Raw genomic sequence first — 21,526 nt, forward strand, 5'->3', positions numbered from 1 at the left:
AAAGTTCTTAAAAATCTGTTTTTAAACATTAAGGACTAGAAGTAGGTTACGAAAAGTCATGCCTTGTTGACAACAATCGGCGTGGGCGGTTTGTTTATTGCGTTTTTTTCAAAATACAGTACTCAGTAATCAGTAATCGTTATCTTTAGACTGAAATGTATTTGTTTTTTTGTAAAATAAAAAAATTGTCATTTAATTTTTAATTTAGTGACGAAAAAAGAGTAGGCCTACTGTACTAACAAAATACACATTTTGGCCCGACGACAAAAATATCGTTTAATGCCGCGTTATTACGCAAGAAAAAGAAAAAAAGTGTGATTAATGAAACCAGGCCAAAAAAATCACTCGATACGTACATGCGAGTAAAGCTCCACTTTCAAAGTGCGACAACGACGAATTTGCTGTAGCGTGAATAAATGATGATCATTATACAATAAATAAAATGTGTAAATTACGAAGAAAATTTGATAATTTTGCCTCCTACGCAATATCCTTTTCTCATCTGTCGAGTCGGTGGATGGGAGTGACAGGCGACGTAAATGAATTCGGTTAAGTTCTATATACTACGTGCTGTATACTGTAGTAATATAGCGGTTGTGCCTACTTATTTAATATTTATTCATTTGAAACGGTTGCCGCAACGAGAATAGGTAAACAAAAAACTGTAAAACAAGTACGGCGGAAAACTTTAAGAAAATAAATAGTACATAAAAAGTGGGTCTAAATCAGATATTTTCATATGAAAATTACATAAACAAAAAATAAAAAAGGAAAAAAAATAGTAGTTAATAATTCGTGACATTGGTACATTTGGTTATAGAGGGCAGCATATATCCGGTTTTACTTTTGGGTTTTTTTTTGGTTAAGTCAATAGAGGGCAGGCAATCGTCCATCGTCGTCACGTGCACAAATCGTGAATTTATCACACGTGTGCACACAGTGGAAAATCCCTGTACTGCGTGACTCGTCGAGTAGAGCTAGTATTTACAGTATTAATTAGTATTATTAATATTATTAATTAAGGGCTATACATTTAAGATTTCTACTGTAATCTGGGCTGCTACTACTGTACTACTAAGCCAAGCTGTGTAGTGTAGGCAGCCTACTACCTAGCTAGCTAGACATAGAGTTATACCTATTGCTAATAATAAGTAAAGGAACTGGCCTACAGTAAAGTAATACCAGCGGGAAGTTTGACAAACCTAACAACTCCCTGCTATAGTACCAACTAATAGAATACTATAATAGTAGATATTATAGGGCTACTTATAACTACAGTATACCTTTATCGTTTACAACTGAACTACTGCTGAGAATCTAACACCATCGGCATCACACCAGCAATATAATATTATGTTTTTTGCTCTCTGTGTGCCTCAGAATGTCACTAGAAGAAATTTGGACATGCACAAGGATCACAAGAAGTCCTAGTAGTTGCACTTTCTAAGTCTTGTTGATAGATTACAATTATGGAGAGTGAAGAGTTTGACCGTTGGAAAACAACAATGTTACAATCATTTTCAGGACTGTCCGACAGACAAAAATGCACTGCCCTTGAGTTGTTAATTGATATCTGCGGACCTGCCCAACTTACCTACTTATCTGAGCTACAAACTCTGATGCAAAGAGATTTCCTTAAATTGTTACCCCTAGAAATCTCCTATCATGTCATTAAATGGCTTGATATAGATTCTTTAAAAACATGTTGTCTTGTAAGCAAAAAATGGAATGATGTAGTGAATGGATGTGCAAAGATTTGGTTGGCTGCCTGTCATAACCTCGGCTTCAACAAGAAATATGCCGCCACTGACAAAAATGCACACTATTGGAAGACCATGTGTCGGAGTCTCACAGAAAAAATGAAAGCTTTAACAAATAGGTGTTCTTTTAAATGGAATTTGTTGGAAGGGCACACTGGAATAATTACAGCAATCTATTATGCCAATGGCATTCTAGTGTCTGGTAAATAAAGACTTTAATTTTCTTAACTGTACTTGAACGTGCATCATGCTATGTTGCATTTTCAAATTGTTTATTCCATACATGTGGAATGTGTAATACACATTGTGTTTTTCAAAATGGAAGCCACAGCAGATTGAATCTGCATTCATTTTTGCTGTAAAATTAGTACTGCAGTAATGTTTTTAATCCATTTGCTTATTTTTTATGGACAAACCTAACTACAGGCCTCTGTACTCTTATAAAATCTCTAAACATATTTTAGATTTAAGTAGACTATTTTGGATTACTGTGACATTTTATGCTTAGGTAGCTATGACTTGACAGTGCGTATTTGGAACGTCAATAATAATGAATGCAAGAAAGTTATTCAGACACACAGTTGTGCAGACATCAAATTTGTTGGAAATCAACTTGTAACAGCCTCTTATAATTGTACTGTTGGATTATGGGATATGGAGACTGGCAGTAATGTTAGAATGTACGTTGGTCACACATCAGCAGGTAATAAATCGGTCATGCATGCTTAATTCGATTCCTTACCATTGAGATTATATTATGGGATATGCAAATCAGTTATGAAAGGTGAAAACTGTACTACTTAATATTGAATTGAAGCTTACTGTTACTGTACTACAGTATCGTTAAAAACCTAAAATGATGATGATTGTAAAAAGGCAAGAAATGAAAATGTTGACACTAATGTATTGTTACTTACAGTTTTCTGTGTAGATCTTGATGTCACAGCACAAATAATTGTCAGTGGCTCGGGTGACTGTACAATCAAAGTTTGGAGTTTGAATTCAAACCAATGTCTTAAAACGTTTGTCTGTGAAGACTGGGTAAAAAATGTAAGTTTTGTTTTAATTATTGTAGTGTATTCCCAAAACAAATAAAAGTTTAGTATCAAGATACAAGACAATGTGTTATTCCTTTTGAATGTTCATTTAACGATATATTGTCCCCTGCAATTCTGATGGTCTTTACTGTAAAATTGAAGTTATTGTTATTAATTAATTTAGGTAATAGTTGAAAGGTGTAAGACCAATTCACTTTATCATCGGCAAGGGGAAGTGGTGATTTTGGGTGCAGAATGGACTACAAACGTTATCAAGGCAAGTTTATGTTTAACTGGTTACGTTTCAACATTTTCTTCAGCCACATAGAACAACATAGCCATGATAATTGTTTCACATCCTACATTTTCATATTATACACTAGGCATTACAGTATATTACTTATATAAAGAACTTTTGATTAATTTTCTACATTAATTTAATAAAATGTAATAAAATTACTAGAACGTGTACTGTATGAAAAATGTAAAAATAATGGTCACGCATGGTTTTTTTTTAAACTTTATTTTGCATACTATTATTTACCTATACAATAATGTACTTCATTTAAAATTTTATTTTACAATGGTTGCACAAAACCATCTTTATATATCATTTTGTGCTTAACCCTTTGAAGACGTGGCCATACGGGGTAATTTACTGTTCCAGGACGCGAGGCCCGTATACGTACAGGTTGACTCTTTGGTCACTGAATTGCAAAAAAATTATTTATTTATTGGAAGGCCAAAACATTTCACATAATAAAATCAACAATTGCAGAAAGTTACAGTCATAAAAATGTATTTATTTTTCCTAAACCTATTAAAAAATACCTTATTTAGCCTCAGTCACTTGGGTTAGAAACCTCTTCAAAGGGTTAAGCAACTTTTTAAACAAATTGAACCAGACAAATTTGATAAAGCACACAAAACAAAAATGCTTTTTTTTATAGATCTGGTCATTATCGAGTGATTATGCACCTCAGCCTGTATCTTTAAAATCGCATACTGGTAGGGATATTACAATGAATAAACCATACCTCAAGATTGATGGCAACATAGTAATATGTGCATGGGATAAGTGTGTCAATTTCTGGAACTTTGAAACATTGCAAATGATTAACTCGTAAGTATTATATGACTAGCTACATTACCTCTATGCTTTGTCCCACTACAGTTAGGACAAAACGTAACCTGCAAATTACTTGGTCAATGTCTAGCTAGTGCTTTACACTATCCTTAAATTTGATGTACAGTATATATTTATTTTTCAATTTAAATTAAATTTTTTTAATGATACCAAACAAAAGAATTGCACATTTTGACTGAAAACTTGAATCTGCTGCATCAAGTTATTTACGGCTGTTTTAACTTTAAAGCTCTGCACTATCACTATCAAATTTTATGCGAGAAAAAAATGTACCATATTTAGGCACATTTGTAAACTAGTTTGATAGTGTAGACATAGCTTAAGAAAAATTAAAAGTTCATTGTTTCAAATACAGTAATGATGCTTAAAATGTGTAATGTTCTTCCAATGACAGATGTGAACTACCTTGCCTTCTTGGCTATGGCTCAATGTTTGGCCTTGGAGCTTTTTACAGAGGATTCACTGTACTGTGCCGATTCAACAACCACATAATATCAAAACACATAAATGAACTCCACTTAGGGGTACCCAAAATACTGACTATTGGAGCCGATAAATGGCTCGATGGATGGGATCACAAACCTGAAAGCGGTCTAGTTTTTGCTGCTGTTGTAAATGTAAACCATTCTATTTTATTGGTTAAATGGTAAAAATAACAAGCACTACTATTATAATTAGTACCAGTACCAGTTGCCCTTGATCAAAGTAAATACACTGTTCTAAAATCGATCAACGAACTTTCATACTCCAAACTGGCAAGGTTAATGCTGTATACAAAAATAAATTATTATGCCAATTCTAATTCAGGAATATAAGACTGGATGTTAGAATGGCAAGTACTGTGCAGTATCCGATTCACAAAACGCTTTATGCAAATTTTCCAGGCGTAAAGATAACTCACATTTTAAACTTCTTTATTGTCACATGATCTGTGCGTAACTTGGCATTGTTCCAACATTATACCTATTGGGATGTTACATCGTCATTCTTAACTGCGTTTGCTTTCCATGACAGATAGGTATTCCAAATAACAGCAACAGAGTTTGTTGTTATCGCTCTTTAAGCAAAACAAACAGAATAAATTAAACAGATTTGGCACACTTTCTGTTTTTTTAATTAATGTGCATGCTTAAACATATTGTTACCATTATTAGAAGTGCACCCTATTTGTAATTTTTTGTTTATCTCTTTTATTCATCTCATTAAAAAAAAAATAATACACATAACAAAAAAAAGAGTAAAACAAATTTAAAGAAGATGAAATGAAAGGGGCCTTTAGGAAACCCCAAAGTGATAAGAGACCCACAAACAGCTATCAAACTCATCTCCTACAATACTAACCTGTGCTGTAGAGGAATGAAGTAGAAGTTACATATTTGTACAAATGGCCAAACCTGGAAAAAAGGAGAATGTTAAGAATTACTTTTTAAGAATAATTAACTAAATTAAAAAAATAGGAAATCAAACCATCTGTTAAACTGTATATTTAAACTGTATACATCTTTATTGTGTACCATCTGTTAAACTGTATAGTGTATATTAAATTGAACTTACTTTCCAATTCATTATCATTGTAGATTTGAAATCCTGTAAATTAAATAAACATAATATTATGATCATGACATGTATAAACAGGGTATGTGTATTTGTGTATTCTTTGTTATGAGCCTATAAAATACAGTAAAATATTGATAAATATAAATATCACCACATCAATCAGCTGAAGGGAGAGAGGGAGGAAGAGGCTTAATGAAGTAAACCTTTTGCAGTTTTTCTTTAACTTGTGTTGTGTCCATCCCACTTGTGTATCCAATTACAGCAAAGTACATACAAATATAGGAGGGAGCAAACAAAGTCTGTAGAAAATATGTTAAATGTTAGTTAAGTGATAAGAAATTTGCAGAATTATATTGTATATACTGTACTGTACAAGTTTTTAACAATAACTTTAATTATGATACTCTACTGCAATTATGAATAACCACACATATAATTAATAGGAAGCACAAGCAAATGACTTCAAGATTTATAATAAACTGTAGAAACATGATTTAAATGTGCATCATGGTTTAAAAACATTTCTGGCAAAAAGTTATGATTTTTGGTTGGTAAAAAACAAGGAGAAAGGGACTAAAAAGTTTTGTGCAGGAGATAAAAACAAATCCAAAGATAACCCAGATTGGCCCTGATACGGCAAATGTCATTTTCTTTCAATTTCTCAAAACTTCTGTTGTATTCTTACCTGGTCTATTATCATCTTTTTGATTGGTTGAACCATGACATGACCACCTACGAATTTCTCTAGTGTTTTATAATACTTGTATATTAGTGGACCCTGAAATGAAAATTAGTTCTTTTTTTTAAGGCCTATTGTTGTATGGAATTACAGCTCATATGCCTGCACAAATGCACAATATAATTTTTCTAATATTAATGCTTACCTTAAAGATACCTTCCCTACATTTTTTAGATCTATTTTAAGATCACAAACTATATTTAATGTAAAAATAATACTATATGGTCCTATTGCGATAACTTTTTTCGTCTTTAAATGGTTAAAAATGTGAAAAATAAGTTGATTCTAATAATTATAGCGGCCCGCTATAAATCCCAAAATGCATTGCGCGCGGATTGATATTTCTGTTTTTCTTCTGTAATTCACCCACTTTTCGATCGATCGTGAGGTCAAAACAAATTAAAGACTCAATTTGTATTAACGGAGTCTGGCAAAAATAGAAAGACAATTAATGCAGCAACTATACAACGTCAGGCTAGGTATATAGCTAGCGTACGATGTTCGTACGTTACCGATGTTTACCAACTAGGCCTACAAAACTAAGCCTAGCTAGGCTAGGCCTAAAGACCGTCCACGAGAGGTCAGTCGCCGCGAGCTACTTAGGTAGTGCATTGTTTCTCACTTTTTATCATAATTTACCATAAAACGTACATTTAAGACAAGGAATGACCTGGTTTAATGTTTTTAAAGTAATATATATGTATTATTTTTACAAAACGTCACAAATTGTAGGGAAGGTGTCTTTCAATGAAATAAGGAGGCAAAGATTATTACTTTGCTGCCTCCTCTCATTAATAGTTGTTATGTGTGAGTCGTGTTTGTTTTTAAAGTGTTGGGCTTAAAACAATGTGATAAGGTCTATCTGTAATATTATGCATTGTCATAGTTGCTTACTGTGATAATGAATCCTACTGCTGTTTGCCGCAGTGTACGGATGAAATCATGAGACTTCAGTCCTTTCTTTTCAATTAATTGCTGAGAAATAATGTCTGATATCAAGAAGAGACCACCTGTATTTAAATAGAACACAACTAGCATTTAATAAATAGGGCATTGTTAGTTATCATAGAAGTACTAGGCATAGTATAGTACAGTATATGGCAGAAGAAACCTAACCAGAATGTCATTCAAGTTATGTTTATTATTATTACATTATTTAAAATACAACAAATACAATTTAGACACAAGACATTAGACACAAGACATTATTAAAATATTTATATTTAGTTGCAGATCCAGGCTAATGACTGGAAATGCGCTAAATTCAATTCAATTCAATTAAAACTTTATTATCCCCATGGGGAAACTCTGTTGGCCTTTTCAAAAGTACAATACATACAAATATAAAATGGATACAGTACATAAAATATAAAATACGATAAAAAAAAAAGCCATACAAAATATACATATAAAATCCTAAAAAGTCGATTTAAAATACTACAAAAAATAAAACTAGCGCATAAAATACGATTTTACGATTATATAATGAATGATATTATCATTCATTATATAATCGTATAGCGGCAGGGACGAATGAATTTCCATATCTATTTGTTTTAATTTTTCTTTGAAGGAGTCTGTCACAACGTTGACTTTTGTTAAATTTATAGTGCAGAGGATGAGCGTGGTCTTTTAAAATAATTTTCAATGTTTTAATTACTAATTCCTTATATAAAACTTCAGGTTGAATTTGTTCAGAGCCTACTATTCTACTGCCTTGTTTAACTATTTTATTAAGTAAAAGTCTATCTTTAAAACGTGAATTACCATTCAGGGATGTCACCAGCTTTTTGGAGTGCCGGTCGGCAAATTTCCCGGGGGGGGGGGGGGGGGGGACCCGGGGTACCGCCCTCCCCCCCGGGGGTTTGTTGTTATTTCAGCGAAACATAAAGAATTATGAAAATAAATAACAACAAATTGCGTCAGGTCTAGGCCTAACCTTGTACCACCGGGGAGTCGCCGTTATTATTCGCGAAAACAAAAAAACGCTCACGAAATGAATAGCAATAGCCTAGATCGCGTCAGGCTTAGGCCTAGCCTTGTAGACACTACGACCACTAGGCCTAGCCAAGGCTTATAGATAGATGCCCCAAAACCTGAATTCCACAAAAACGGGCGCTTCTTTATTTAGGCCTAATCCCTAATCAAATAATGTAGATAAATTATTAGCCTAGACCTTACTACTTGTTGCTCGATATAATGTTCGTGTTCTTTTGCGCGAGAGTTTTTTAGCGTATTCGCGAATTCCGGATTTTTTGTTTCACAACTGTGCGGCGGCAAGCATGTAGTGCATGGCCGGCAAGAACAGAGACACGTGTTTATGGGTTAACTGAAGTTCAGCAACCTGAAGTTATCCCAGGGACGTGTAATTATCGTACCATGCTCGGCGATCATAAACGAACGAACTTGCCCGGTCTCACCATAGAGATATTATGTTCACTATAATATCTCTATGGTCTCACTGAACCATGCGCATGTTTTTTTATTTTTTTTAATAGTTCGTAGAGTACAAAAATGTAAAACTAGTAACATAATATAATTAAAGCAGGGTGACAAAACATTCAGCAATTAAAAATGATTTTGTTTGGGTCTATGTAGTTATACATTTTTAATTACTGCGTACTTGTTTGTATTTTTAATCTGTGCAAAATAAAACGCTTGAATGGTCGCTATGTGAACTTTAAACTTGTACACTATGTGCTGTGTAGCACGTTGTTCGCCATGACTCACAAGCTGTAACAATGAATACCAGGGCAGGGTAGGCCTGGTATTGTGTTACAAATAAAGTAACGTACGTAACCACGGAAACATTTGCTGTAGTCTTTTGTCTTATCTATATGAGGCTAGCTTGTCTGTTATTAATGATGTGCTAGGTAAAATGTTTTAGTACGAATTTTAGTTAGGCCTAGGCCTAATATAAATATCGTAATGATTAATAAATAATACTTTAATAGTGGTGGTCGGCAGCCTGTAAATCCTGGTCGGAAATGTTGAGTGCTGGTCGGGGCCGACCAGCGCCGACCAGCGTGGTGACATCCCTGCATAATAACATATTAGGCAAAAACTAAGCTCTGTCTTTACATTATGTGACAAAAAAATGTGACACTTTTTTTGTCTAACTAGTTTGATAGTGTAGACAGAGCTTTAAACATCATAATTGATATTTTGAACTAATAATATTTCAATTTTTTGTTCCTAAAATTAAGGACAAAGTAGACTCAAATCAATAGCTTTTATGTTTTACTGAGGTAAAAAAAAATGTAATATGTGCCAACAGGTCTGTACTGAATGACTATAATTACAACTTACCTGTAACAGTTGCCTGTGTTTTGTAAGGATGTGTCTTCAATAAATGTAAATACAGTTGTAATGGTCTCATTCTGGTTATTGTTCAGTAGGCTTATATTATATTAAAGTTAGTAGTTTGTAGACAAAAGATATTCAAAATCATCAGCCACGGTTTACGGTTAATTAGTTAATCAACATTTCTGAAAAAAAAAAAAATAGAACAGACTGCCCAGGTTTGGTGGTACAAAATGTCCCTCCGCCACAGTAGTACCCTGATAAAATGTTGCCGCGAATAACAATTTATCTCTGGCCTAAGCCTTGAAGCTATTAGGCTAGGCCCTAGGCACCTACTTATCCCTTCTAGCCTACTGGCTCTACTTGACTACTAGGCCTAGTAGTAAGTAGGCCCAGTCTAGCTACTCCGGCTAATCGAGCTACCTAGCCCTAGCTAGCCTAGACTAGGCCTAGGCCTATACTAGTAGTAGGGCAGAGGCCTCCTCTAGCTAGGTAGAAAGAAGTCAATTTATTATACAGTATTACTATTTTATTATTAACAGTATTGTACGTATTTGTTTACGTTTAAATATTTATTTCGGCTCTGTCTACTTACCTATATCATAAACGATTCATATTAGTTTGTATATTAAATGCAATGCGTAAATGAATTGGCCTGGCCTAGGCCTAACACATGTACCACGTGAAGCATGCTGCTGCGCTGCGGATGTGTAGCTGCTCCTCGGCCTGCTGCATGTAATTTCAATAATGTCACGCATGAGTAAGTACGTCACGTACCACCCACCGCCGGTGAAACAAATTGGGTATGGAAGGCCGTAATCGACAAACAAATAATATTTTTTAGTTAACGTCAAATGGCAAGATCAGTGTACAGTACTTCATAATATCAAAAGCATTGCCAATTATTACTCTATAAAACATTCCATAACTAAGCACAGCCATATCTAAACGAACATAAAAGGTCAAAAGATGTATTGATTTTTTATTTAACATTGTTACGGAAAAGATTCGAATATTCAATGCGAAATTTAATTAAAATATTTAATTATTTAATGAATTTGATTATTTTTATAATTGTAAATAAATAAACAATGGGAACGATAACTCGCATTGTATAAATCAAATCAAAGAAATGCAAACTTATTAAGTTAGCAATTACTCTCTTGTGTGAAGTACAGCAGTACCTGATATTGGTTACCATCGACAGTCGACACCGAAAAGTGTAAACATTTTTAATGTCATTTTGAGAAACAAACACCGAAAAAAGACATGTCATATTTTGCTATAACATTTGCTGTGTTTGGTTTATTACGTCAACACGCTGCTCAAGGTAAGACCTTTTCATTTTGGACACACATAAGTACGGATCCCGTGCCGCCGACGACAAAACAAGTAGACCCCTTTCAACTAGATTCTACAGATCTGCAAGACGGATAGTAGGTAATGTATTAATTCTCAGAAAGATGACGGGACAGGGTACGGTCCGATCGATCGGCTTACTGAGTATGTGTTTGTGATAGGAAGGATATCTGCTTTCTATATTTTGTTGCTAAGTGTTCACTTTTCGAAAAGGGATTTGAGTGTAGAACAATTTTAACTTCTGTCTTTGTCTCTTTACATAGGTGTTTCCTGTTTCGTATGCAACAACAACGCATCAACCAACGAACAATGCAACACCCACAGTGAAACATGCAACATGGTAAAATGAGTGCAATTCATTTCTTTTTTTATGAGTCAAACTCATGAACTTCGGCATATTTGACAGGAAAAATAGACGTTTGTTAATCACCAATGTTGTCGCTGTCGCCGTCGTCATCATCATCATCATCATCATTATTAATATTTAGGTTATTATACCTCAAACGTTCTATTGGTACTTGGTACGCTGAACGTTTACTCAAAAAGGCAATATTGATCATAAATGATCCCATACCATCCTGGCAACCATCATTTCCAAATTATGTCTCACAGTCACAAATTTAGATTGATACTTGCAAAAACTAATAGGTTTTTGTGATTCCCCGAAACCTTGAAATACCGGAATGGTATCCGGCGGGGTTTAGTTTTTAACCAACCTCGAAACCAGTTCTCTAGAAATACTGGGATGGTGTCCGGCGCGATTAGTTTTTTACCAACCCCGAAACCTGTTCTAGAAATACCTGGATAGTTTAAGTTCTATTTGTTGTTAGCCGAAACCGTTCAATTCATATCAATGTAAATTTTTTTGTATATATTTACAAATGACAATAAATGTACTTACTTATCATCATCATCATCATCATCATAATCATCATTATCATCATCATTATAATCCGTTTCTTTTTGTTTTTATTTGAAATTATTCTATACTATTCAGCTTTGTCAAACTACTGTTCGTGATGAAAACGGTCAACATACAATAACCAAATCTTGTTCGAATGGAAATTCGTGTTGGAACGAAGCAAAAAATAACAATGGCCAATGCCACCCACATGAGGAACGTTCGTGGTGCATATACTGTTGTTCTACCGACTATTGCAATCGAGAAGAACACCCAGCATCAGTCACCACGGATGAGACAATCACAACTACAGAAACAACCACATCACAGAGAGAAACAACCACATCACAGAGAGAGACAACCACACAAGAGCAGACGACAACTGCCGAACCAGAAACTACATCACAACCAAAGACAACACATCAGTCAAAGCCGACCACACAACCAAAGACAGCTACAGAGCAGACCACAGAACCACAAACTATGGAAGCAGAGACAACACCAGAATCAGACTCAACCCCGACATCAAAGAAGACAACACAATCAGACTTTATAACTTCACAGCAGGAGCCAACCTCACAATCTAACCTACAACTGGAAACAACCATGAGAGGCCCACATGAACCTGTTCAAGAGCGGAAAATTACAAAACAACGGTCATCGGATGAATCACTGAACTTCAACTACATGCAACCTGGAATGAAGCATCAAATAGGTACCTTACATTGCTTGCTCCGCTGCTGTTTTTATAAAACTCCAGTATCATAACGCTGGGTTGTTTGATACAATAAAATAAATTATACTACCACCAAAGTCCCATGGTATAATGGTTAGGACATCTGCATATCAAGCAGAAGGTTCCGGGTTAGAATCTTGGTTTCTCATTCTCATCACAGATTTCCTCATCGTTATCGTTTCAAATTAATTCCATTTCAGTATATAATCGGGCGGTTTAGAATTTATTCTGTACCTGTTGTGTCATTATATTGTTACATTGTTAACCAAACCATATATCTTCTTTCCTTGTGTCTTAGTTGCCTCGACCATTGCTTCTCTTGGTGTATGTTTGGGTATTGGACCATCGAATGGACGTCGTAAATTTGTGAAATGTAATTAAGTTTTTCAGAGGTAATAGGCTGCTTAATACTTTGCTTGTTGTTTGTAGGCTTTCTGAAAATCCTGGTATGTTTTACAAAAAATAGCCTTTATAATTGTTGACATAAAGGAGGTACACCACGTAGATATAGTTCTGATAAAGAACTGTTGCGTTTCTCGACGTCCATTCTCTCTCCTGAGGACGATGAAGTATATTTATCGAAACGTGTACCGCAAACTTTATTATCAACATGATTTCACCAGGGAAGAGTCACTCTTCCCTGATTTCGCCATACAAACCTTCAAACAATATATAATCTTTATAGCTGTTACGATAGAGACAATACAGTTATCAAGATTGCTCCATTGACATTATACAACAAGTATATTTTGCCAACAAAATACTTAATATAACTTTATTTTGTACTATATTTCAATTAATTAAGAACTTATTATTCTAAAACTAATTTCTAATACAAAGGTCCTGTATTATAAACTTAAAGGGAGCTCTGTCCACACTATTAAACTAGTTTGATATACCCAAATATGGTAGTGATATGACATCATCATGTCTAATGGGCAGATCACATTTTGTTGTCATATAAAGTTTGATAGTGTAGACAGAGCTTTAGATAGATAGTGTTCCACTACAGTAGTTTATGCAGTTTTATACAGAGTCATCAAAACAGAAAATATTCACCTCGTTCATATACGAAAAGTGTCGCCTGAAAATGAGTTTCCTCTGTGTCAAAGGAGAGGTTATACAGTATTTGTGGAATACTATGCAGTTTTATGATAACAATTTAATCGGAATCCAGTGTATTATTGAGCTCATTGAGAGTGACCTGACGAATACCACATTGAGCTCATTGAGAGTGACCGGACGAATACCACATATGTGTGTTACAATAATTACCCCTGTGTTGGAAATACAGTAGGTATTATAATAATAATTTAGCTGGAGTAGGTAGGTAGGATTGTTGAATTGTTTTGTTGTAATGTTATTACATTTAGCTGCTTTGAAGAAAAAAATTTTGTCTGCACCATAATACTGTTGTTTTTTTAAACCTCAGAAACAATTCTCTTGCGACTATTTTTAAAGATTCACATTAACATTAAACTACTCCAATCATTATGACGTATTATTAATAGAAAATTCATCATGACTCATTCATCATGACTCATACATATGACTTGATTGTGTAATGTAAAAAAATAGGTTTTTACCTTAGCAAAGCATGCAAGTTCATGGAGATGTTCTAAATAATTTTTTTCTGTAGTTGTACACTACCATACTGTAGTTACATGATTTCTTATCACTATTATAATATGAATAAATGCTTATATTGTGTATATATATAAAAAGTAACACATAAAATACCAACAAATATTTAACACAAAAAAAAACAACAAAAAACATGTCCACATACAGAAAGAAGATAATATAAATGTTTCTCTTCAATAATTAAATAATAGTACCTTTGTGAAAACCACACTCTTATGTGCCTTATATGCAAATATAACAGCGGTGACGCTGGAGAAAATTTTCGTGATGGCGGAGAAAATTTATACAGCAATTCAGTTTGCTTCTGTTTAAACCCGTCACAGGTTTTTGTTATGTTTTGTTGAGTTTCTGTCTTGAAATGAATGAAAATAAATGAAATAACTTTATGTATCATTATCAAACTCTTGCTAACGCTTTTCAACTGTGACCCAGATTTCATCGCTAGGACATGTCACTAACCCATGTACTGGTTCAATTACAAGACCTTCAATCAAATTAAATTTAAACTTGCGGATAAGTTGAGACAGAAAGACCGTTAGCTCAACATATGAAAACCGATAGCCTGGGCAAATACGTTTGCCGGCAAATCCAAATGGAGAAAACGTCAATTTATCACGCAGCTTCGAATTTTCTTCACTGAAACGATCGGGGTTAAACCTGCAAACATAATAAAAACTATTTTTTTCTATTTTTCAACATTTCCATTCCATATCAAATTATGCTACATCGTCTCCCAATATTGTCAAACAACTAAGCCTGGGATCAAAGTAGGCCAAAAGAATTGTATAACTATAATAATACTATTTTATAGAACACCACAGCACTGATAGCTTAGAGGTGTAACAGTTCGGATAGGCAGTTCATTAAATTAACACTTTTGAAACACAAGTTCTTTTTTACTTTTTTACAATAAAATACAGTTTTTTAAATAACTTACAGTTTCGGCTCTGACCAATATTTCTCATCTTGCTGTACAACCCCGAGAGCATGAATTACTGGAGTCTAAAAATATAATGAAAATATTAATTAATTTCTATTTTAAATTACAATACTATTTTTTATATTAAAACACAATCCTCTATTAATGAACCGCCACTACCTATCCCTTTTAGTTTAGAAACCATGGGTTTAGCTGTGATGGCAGAAATTAAGTTGCTGAAATGATCAATTCTTATTTCCAATACTAACCATTTTAGGAATTAAATGGCCACCGATCTGGACATCCATCTCCTGGTACCGAGCAGAAAACGGAGCAAGTACGGCCGTTCTCATGGTTTCATCCAAAACTTGTCTTGTATAACTACAAAAAAAAGCAAGTAAAACCATAATAAAAACTGATTTGCAAATTGATATTGTCAGGACCAAATAGGGTACTGATATGCCCAAATATGGTACTGATATGCCCAAATCTGGTAGTGATATGGCATCATCATGTCCATATATGGGCACATCACATTTTTTTGTCACATAAAGTTTGATAGTGTAAACAGAAGTTAATATGGAAGAAGTCACATAAACATGTTAAACTCACACAAGTTTTCCTATCGTCTCTGAAGTAACCTTATCATCACCGAGTACATCTTTCATTTCTTGGTATACCTTTTCCTCAACATCTTTATGGGTTGCCAGGAAATATAGGCACCAAGCAATAGCTGAAAATATATATAATTCAATTCATCTTTTTTATTGGTCTAATTTTATATAAAAATTTGAAAACCTTTATTAATATACTGCATGCAGTTTGAAATATATCAAACATGTTTTAAAAAACTATAAAAAAGTACAGACAATATTTAAAAGTTATCAAATTTGTTTATACAATAAAAAATCGGCAAAATTTATAAAAGTTATATTTCAAATTATGATGCAGGAGTGTTCTCTCAATTAGAGGCAAATTATATTATTTATGTTATTATAAGTATTAAACAATAATATATGTCAATTAAATGACAATATTTAACAAATGCTAAGCAAGCAACTTATAATTAGATTGTTTTTATTCAGTGCACACGCAGTGCAGTAAGATTACCTAATGCTCTAATAAATGATGAAACACTTGCAGTACCAGGAACTAGACCACGATTGAATTTTAAATATTTAATAACGACGGTCTACCCACACAATGCACCAACCAATATAATGATTACAAAAGGCACTGTAAACAAACTTTTTCTATAAGCTCAGAATAAAAAAAAAAATTGTTATTAACCATTTCCTGACGTGTGTAAGCCACCGATAACATAGGTCAATGCATCTGCCAGCAGTTGATCCTCTGGGATGTCGGCTTCGATGAGAACATCTAGGAACACATGCTTGCCCTCCGGCGGCGGGTTGTTTCTGCGTTCAGTGATAAGGGTGCCAATTGTTTCAAAGAGATATTCTTTAGCTAAAAACAAAAGCACAGTTTTAAAAAAGAACACTATTAAACTCTCTCTACACTATCAAACTAGTTGGACAAAAAATAAATGTGTCCAACTATGGTAGTGATATGAAATCATCTTAGATATGGGCACATAACATTTTTTTTGTCACATAAAGTTTGATAGTGTAGTCAGAGATTTACACTACATGGTAACTACAGATAAGAGAATTCTAAAAACAGGCAAAACAAATTTATTAAGTAGGAGAGTGATTTGTAATGAGATTGAGACATTTATTTTATGTATGGATCTGCTTATGGTGGGTAATATAGTGCTTTATGCTGGTATTACAGTACTCAAATAAATGTAATATCGTGATATAAATATTGATCTATTAAAGTTGCTGCACTACGGATATAATGTAAGGTATTATTGTTTCCTTAAGTCAAGCAAATATTATTGTATTTATTTAGCATCATATTTCAAGGAAATGAATAAGTTCACAATCTACATGATCATTCTACTGTAAATAATGATATGCAGTGTTTGTATACTACAGTGTACATTTTGTTTTGATGTTATGTGTTAGTATTTAGAACTTTGTAGCTTATTTGTATTTTGTCTGTAAAATGGATACACCATTAACTGATAATGTGTGCCACCAATATAAAGGTGATTCCTATGAATAAATAAAATAAATAAAATCCTTTCAATATATCTAAAAGGTTCTTTCATGTACTATGCTTGTATAGTGTACAGTTACATTACTGTATATATGATTAAAACTTCATAAAAATAAGATAAACTTATATACAGTACTGTCTTGCCCCACAGTTGTCAGAGGGGTATTATAATGAACAGCATTTATACATGCATGTGGTCATGAGTGCTGCTGCGATATAATAATACCAGTTTATATATTAAGTCTACTGTATCTCAACATTTATTTAGTTTATGTTTAAATAACATAGTCTGCTTCTGGTTTAGGCACTCTGACCATCAGAAAAAAGAGTTTAAAGTAACGTAACAATATTTTAAAATTATTATAAAGTCAGTTTGGAATGGCTGAAAAAATGAAAAATACATTTATCAAACTTCTTTTGGCGGTCACTCTTCGGGTCAGGTAGGTCACCAGACATGCGAGATTCCAGATCTTGCCAACACTGAAAGAAAAATGCGTATACATGTATAATTCATTTTTGTATATATAAATACAAAGCCAAATTATTGTAAATGACCATGCTGTGGGTATCCGTGGTTGAATCTCAATGGAGATACAAAAATGACCATGCTGTGGGTATCAGTGGTGGGATCTCAATGGAGATACAAAAATGACCATGCTGTGGGTATCAGTGGTTGAATCTCAATGCAGATACAAAAATGACCATGCTGTGGGTATCAGTGGTTGGATCTCAATGGAGATACAAAAATGACCATGCTGTGGGTATCAGTGGTTGGATCTCAATGGAGATACAAAAATGACCATGCTGTGGGTATCAGTGGTTAGATCTCAATGGAGATACAAACATGACCATGCTGTGGGTATCAGTGGTTGAATCTCAATGCAGATACAAAAATGACCATGCTGTGGGTATCAGTGGTTGGATCTCAATGGAGATACAAAAATAACCATGCTGTGGGTATCAGTGGTTGGATCTCAATGGAGATACAAAATAAACAAAATAAAAACGACTTTTGTATATATGTATATGTTCATTTTGTGTTCATTTCAAGTACTGTAACTTGTACACAACAGAGTGTGTCTTACATTTGTAGGCTTAATCTCTGTTTACATTATCAAATGTTACGGGACAAAAAAATGTGATGTGCCCATATATGGAAATGATGATGTCATATCACTACCATATTTGGGCATATCGCTACCATTTTTGGGCACATCACACCTTTTTTGTCAAACATGAACTAAATGTATGTGAAGAAAGCTTACAAGGTCATAGTGTTTCTTGAATTCAAAAGCTCTTTTGTCATCTTTAAAATAGTCTCCAAAAGATGTTTGTGTGATTCCTTTTAGAGACAGAGCCATCATATATTGATGAATTGGTATATGTTCATTCTTTGGCAGGCTTGATATCTTTTGGCACAACTGATCTACAACCTAGAAAAGAAAAAAATTTAAATTTCTATCAATACAGATAAACTTTATTTCATCCTTCACAGGGAATTTACATGGTCACAGTTCAGGAATACAATAATGATGAAAAATATATATATATTGTCCCCTTGAAACAAATTTTTTTTTTTTATTTTGTTGAATATGCCATTTTAATGTCACCTAATAGTTATCCACTTTGACCAAATTGGATCGGCCAAAAAGTTATTTACCTGAAAAATAAATTGTCTGTCAGACAATGAGTTTTTGGTTAAATCTAACTATTTATTTTTGTCTTTTCAAAAGTGCAATCAATTTGTTTTTTCGTTTTTTCTTATGGAATTGAATAACTTAATTAAAACTGCAAAATAGCATATTAAAAGTCTGATTTTATAAATTAGTCTACTGCTCCGTTGTGAATTTACACCTGTCTACATTATAATAATACTCATATACACATTTGTCTGTCACTATTTTCAAACTTACTTCATGAAAAACACCATAAAAATTTTCCAGCATGTGATGTCCAAAGGCGTGGTCTGTTAACTTGCGTCTTTTACGACCTTCCTCCTTATTTGCATACTGAACGCTTTGCTGTGTGATAAGTGGTAGGAATAATGCATATAGGTCATCTGATAGAAGATACAAAAGAAATATGTTATCGTCAACAGCAAAATACTGGTACAAAAATTTAGTTACTATAACCTTCGTCGAATTTTGCTAATGTATTTAAATCTGTCCACTTGTATAACAAACAAAACCTTGAACATAACCTTCCATGATACAGACAGCACACGTAATACACATGATGCTGTATTATGGCATTTGCCTATGTTACTGGACAAATATCATTATATGTGGGAATCAGGTGCTTTTTTTTAATTGTTTTTTCTTGTGTATGATGACTATGATGTTGCTATACAGAAACCAACGACAAATCAACTTACTTGGTCTATCAAACACTTTCATGTGAGCTTTCCAAAGGTCTGGACTAGCAAGGCTCACATACATCTGTCGCCCTAACCACAGGGAGACTATTTCGCCATGTTCATCATGCAGTTTTTTCAGGTATTGGTGCAAACTGCCTGCAGCACCAACATCAGCTAAATTGCCATCTCTATAGAAAAAGCAACATTTTAAAGTTCAGAACTCCTTAAATAATAGTGATAAAGAGTAGTGATGAGTAGGTATTAATGTTATGGACAAGTAATACTGTATTAACCTTAAGGTGGTGTCGTGAGGCTAGGCTGGAAGTTTCTTGTGTTGGTTAAGCTCTGTCTACACTATCATTCAATCAATCTTTATGTGACAAAAAAAATGTAATGTGCCCATACATAGACATGATGATGTCATATCACTACCATATTTGGGCATATCACATTATTTTTTGTCAAACTAGTTTGGTAGTGTACACAGAGCTTAAGGCTTGTTTTTTTTTGTTCTGCACCCATTCAATTGTTTGAAATGAAATGGCGATATTTACTTAAATGGTAAAAGAGTACTTACTTTGGATCTGATGGGCTTGGTCCGGGAATTGTTGTCGATCTTGTAGACCCCTGTAAATAAATATATTTACCATATATCATCATCATTATTACCTCTGTCTGCCTAGAAGGCAGGTTATAATATATTTTTGTCTGAAATAGTTGTGTGCGTGTGTTTTTCTGTTAGTAGGATAATGTCAAAACTAAAAGACAAATCTTGACCAAATTTAAACCATAGATTTGTGGTCACAGAAGACAATTTTTTTAGGCAATATTTTTACTGATTTTAGGTCATAAGTCAAAACTACAGTACAAGACGGATATTTAAAAAGGCCTTTTCTTTGGTAGAATTTTGATTGATTGCAAAAGAACATAAGTATGAACTAATTTGGACAATCAAAATACAAGGCCGTGAAGTGTTATGAATTATTAATATGCATGATTTGCACTGAAATCAATAAACATATTTATATTATTTAATACTAGCAATGAATTAATTATGCAATATATATCGTGGTGGTATCTGTTTGCGCTTTTAGTTTTAGCATGGAGTAAAGAATATTCTTTATTCTTTACTCCATGGTTTTAGGCCTAGGTCTACATATTTTATAAATAGATACTGACACTGTCTGCCTAGCTAGGCCTACCTGAATGAATGCAACACTAACAGCTCTAAAAGTCAGGAGGAGGCCTATAATGCCTTAGGCCTAAGAAGGAAGCTAGTCCAAGAAATGGGATGGGCTCGATCGTCTCTACTACCACAGTACTGGAGACTCTAGGCTAGGCCTACTAGGCCTAGACCTAGATGTTATGATTGATGGTCTAGGCTAGGCCTAGCCTACTAGCCGAGGCCTAGCCGGATCCCGCCTAGCCTACTACTAGCCTAGGCCTAGTCTACTAATTAACTGGTTTAGTTTAGTTTATTTATTATGATGTCTTAAACTTACTGGATAGAAATAAAAAACCGCTATAAGTAAACCAATTGTAAAAGTGACAGCAAATATAACAAATGACAACATATTTTATCTTTTCGAAGACTGCTGACTTGACTGTGTTTACATACCCGTCTCGTGTCACCGCCGCCGTGTGTGTGTGTGATATTATTCTTTGGTGATAATAATATCAGGCTTATTGACACATCACGATATGCACCAGCAGGAGTTTACAACTCCTGGTGCAATATCGAGGTCGGGATAATAATGTGTGTCAATAGCTACACGTATGAAACGCCAACAACTTTATCATCACGCTCTGGCAACTTTAATTGTACACATTTTCCTACTACACGTCGTATTTTTTCTTTAAATATTAATATTCAAAACAAAATTATTATTAATAATTTGGTATATAAATGTTGGTTTTGATTCCCACATCTATAATAGTGTGCTG

At 33.9% G+C, this 21,526-nt stretch overlaps 4 protein-coding genes across 4 annotated transcripts; 2 read left to right on the forward strand and 2 right to left on the reverse strand.

Moving 5' to 3' along the window:
* Positions 1–914: 914 nt before the first annotated feature.
* LOC140063687 (F-box/WD repeat-containing protein 2-like) lies at positions 915–4,594 on the forward strand. The gene is made up of 7 exons (XM_072110152.1): positions 915–980; positions 1,381–1,962; positions 2,269–2,463; positions 2,680–2,810; positions 2,982–3,074; positions 3,748–3,920; positions 4,339–4,594. The coding sequence occupies exons 2-7, from the start codon at positions 1,470–1,472 to the stop codon at positions 4,592–4,594; spliced, it is 1,341 nt and encodes a 446-aa protein (XP_071966253.1). The 5' UTR covers positions 915–980; positions 1,381–1,469.
* A 284-nt stretch (positions 4,595–4,878) lies between these two features.
* LOC140039506 (mitochondrial inner membrane protein Mpv17-like) lies at positions 4,879–10,263 on the reverse strand. The gene is made up of 8 exons (XM_072085118.1): positions 10,139–10,263; positions 9,550–9,728; positions 7,135–7,250; positions 6,187–6,279; positions 5,705–5,800; positions 5,499–5,531; positions 5,286–5,338; positions 4,879–5,001 (listed from the first exon to the last, which is right to left on the reverse strand). Exons 2-8 carry the CDS (start codon positions 9,617–9,619, stop codon positions 4,908–4,910), a joined length of 555 nt encoding a protein of 184 aa, XP_071941219.1. The 5' UTR covers positions 9,620–9,728; positions 10,139–10,263; the 3' UTR covers positions 4,879–4,907.
* Positions 10,264–11,811: 1,548 nt separating this feature from the next.
* On the forward strand, positions 11,812–13,174 carry LOC140039637 (uncharacterized). Its single transcript, XM_072085261.1, has 2 exons — positions 11,812–12,518; positions 12,838–13,174. Exons 1-2 carry the CDS (start codon positions 12,287–12,289, stop codon positions 12,918–12,920), a joined length of 315 nt encoding a protein of 104 aa, XP_071941362.1. The 5' UTR covers positions 11,812–12,286; the 3' UTR covers positions 12,921–13,174.
* Positions 13,175–14,086: 912 nt separating this feature from the next.
* LOC140063640 (cytochrome P450 20A1-like) lies at positions 14,087–21,234 on the reverse strand. Its single transcript, XM_072110076.1, has 11 exons — positions 21,085–21,234; positions 20,160–20,209; positions 19,601–19,770; positions 19,140–19,285; positions 18,492–18,659; positions 17,628–17,706; positions 16,393–16,569; positions 15,715–15,835; positions 15,372–15,483; positions 15,121–15,185; positions 14,087–14,840 (listed from the first exon to the last, which is right to left on the reverse strand). Exons 1-11 carry the CDS (start codon positions 21,154–21,156, stop codon positions 14,591–14,593), a joined length of 1,410 nt encoding a protein of 469 aa, XP_071966177.1. The 5' UTR covers positions 21,157–21,234; the 3' UTR covers positions 14,087–14,590.
* Positions 21,235–21,526: the final 292 nt, after the last annotated feature.

Source organism: Antedon mediterranea, chromosome 1 (assembly GCF_964355755.1).
Source record: "Antedon mediterranea chromosome 1, ecAntMedi1.1, whole genome shotgun sequence".
In the NCBI taxonomy this organism is placed as follows: domain Eukaryota; kingdom Metazoa; phylum Echinodermata; class Crinoidea; order Comatulida; family Antedonidae; genus Antedon; species Antedon mediterranea.

Coding starts and splice junctions, on each gene's coding strand:
- LOC140063687 (XM_072110152.1), top strand. CDS start 1,470: ATGGAGAGTGAAGAGTTTGACCGTTGGAAAACAACAATGTTACAATCA. Junction 1,963..2,268: donor CAATGGCATTCTAGTGTCTG/GTAAATAAAGAC, acceptor TTTTATGCTTAG/GTAGCTATGACTTGACAGTG. Junction 3,075..3,747: donor GGACTACAAACGTTATCAAG/GCAAGTTTATGT, acceptor TTTTTTTTATAG/ATCTGGTCATTATCGAGTGA.
- LOC140039506 (XM_072085118.1), bottom strand. CDS start 9,619: ATGAGACCATTACAACTGTATTTACATTTATTGAAGACACATCCTTAC. Junction 5,801..6,186: donor AAAAGATGATAATAGACCAG/GTAAGAATACAA, acceptor TATTTTCTACAG/ACTTTGTTTGCTCCCTCCTA. Junction 5,339..5,498: donor CAATGATAATGAATTGGAAA/GTAAGTTCAATT, acceptor CCTTTTTTCCAG/GTTTGGCCATTTGTACAAAT.
- LOC140039637 (XM_072085261.1), top strand. CDS start 12,287: ATGGAAGCAGAGACAACACCAGAATCAGACTCAACCCCGACATCAAAG. Junction 12,519..12,837: donor TGGAATGAAGCATCAAATAG/GTACCTTACATT, acceptor CTTGTGTCTTAG/TTGCCTCGACCATTGCTTCT.
- LOC140063640 (XM_072110076.1), bottom strand. CDS start 21,156: ATGTTGTCATTTGTTATATTTGCTGTCACTTTTACAATTGGTTTACTT. Junction 15,484..15,714: donor GAGACGATAGGAAAACTTGT/GTGAGTTTAACA, acceptor TTTTTTTTGTAG/TTATACAAGACAAGTTTTGG. Junction 14,841..15,120: donor TATTGGTCAGAGCCGAAACT/GTAAGTTATTTA, acceptor TTATGTTTGCAG/GTTTAACCCCGATCGTTTCA.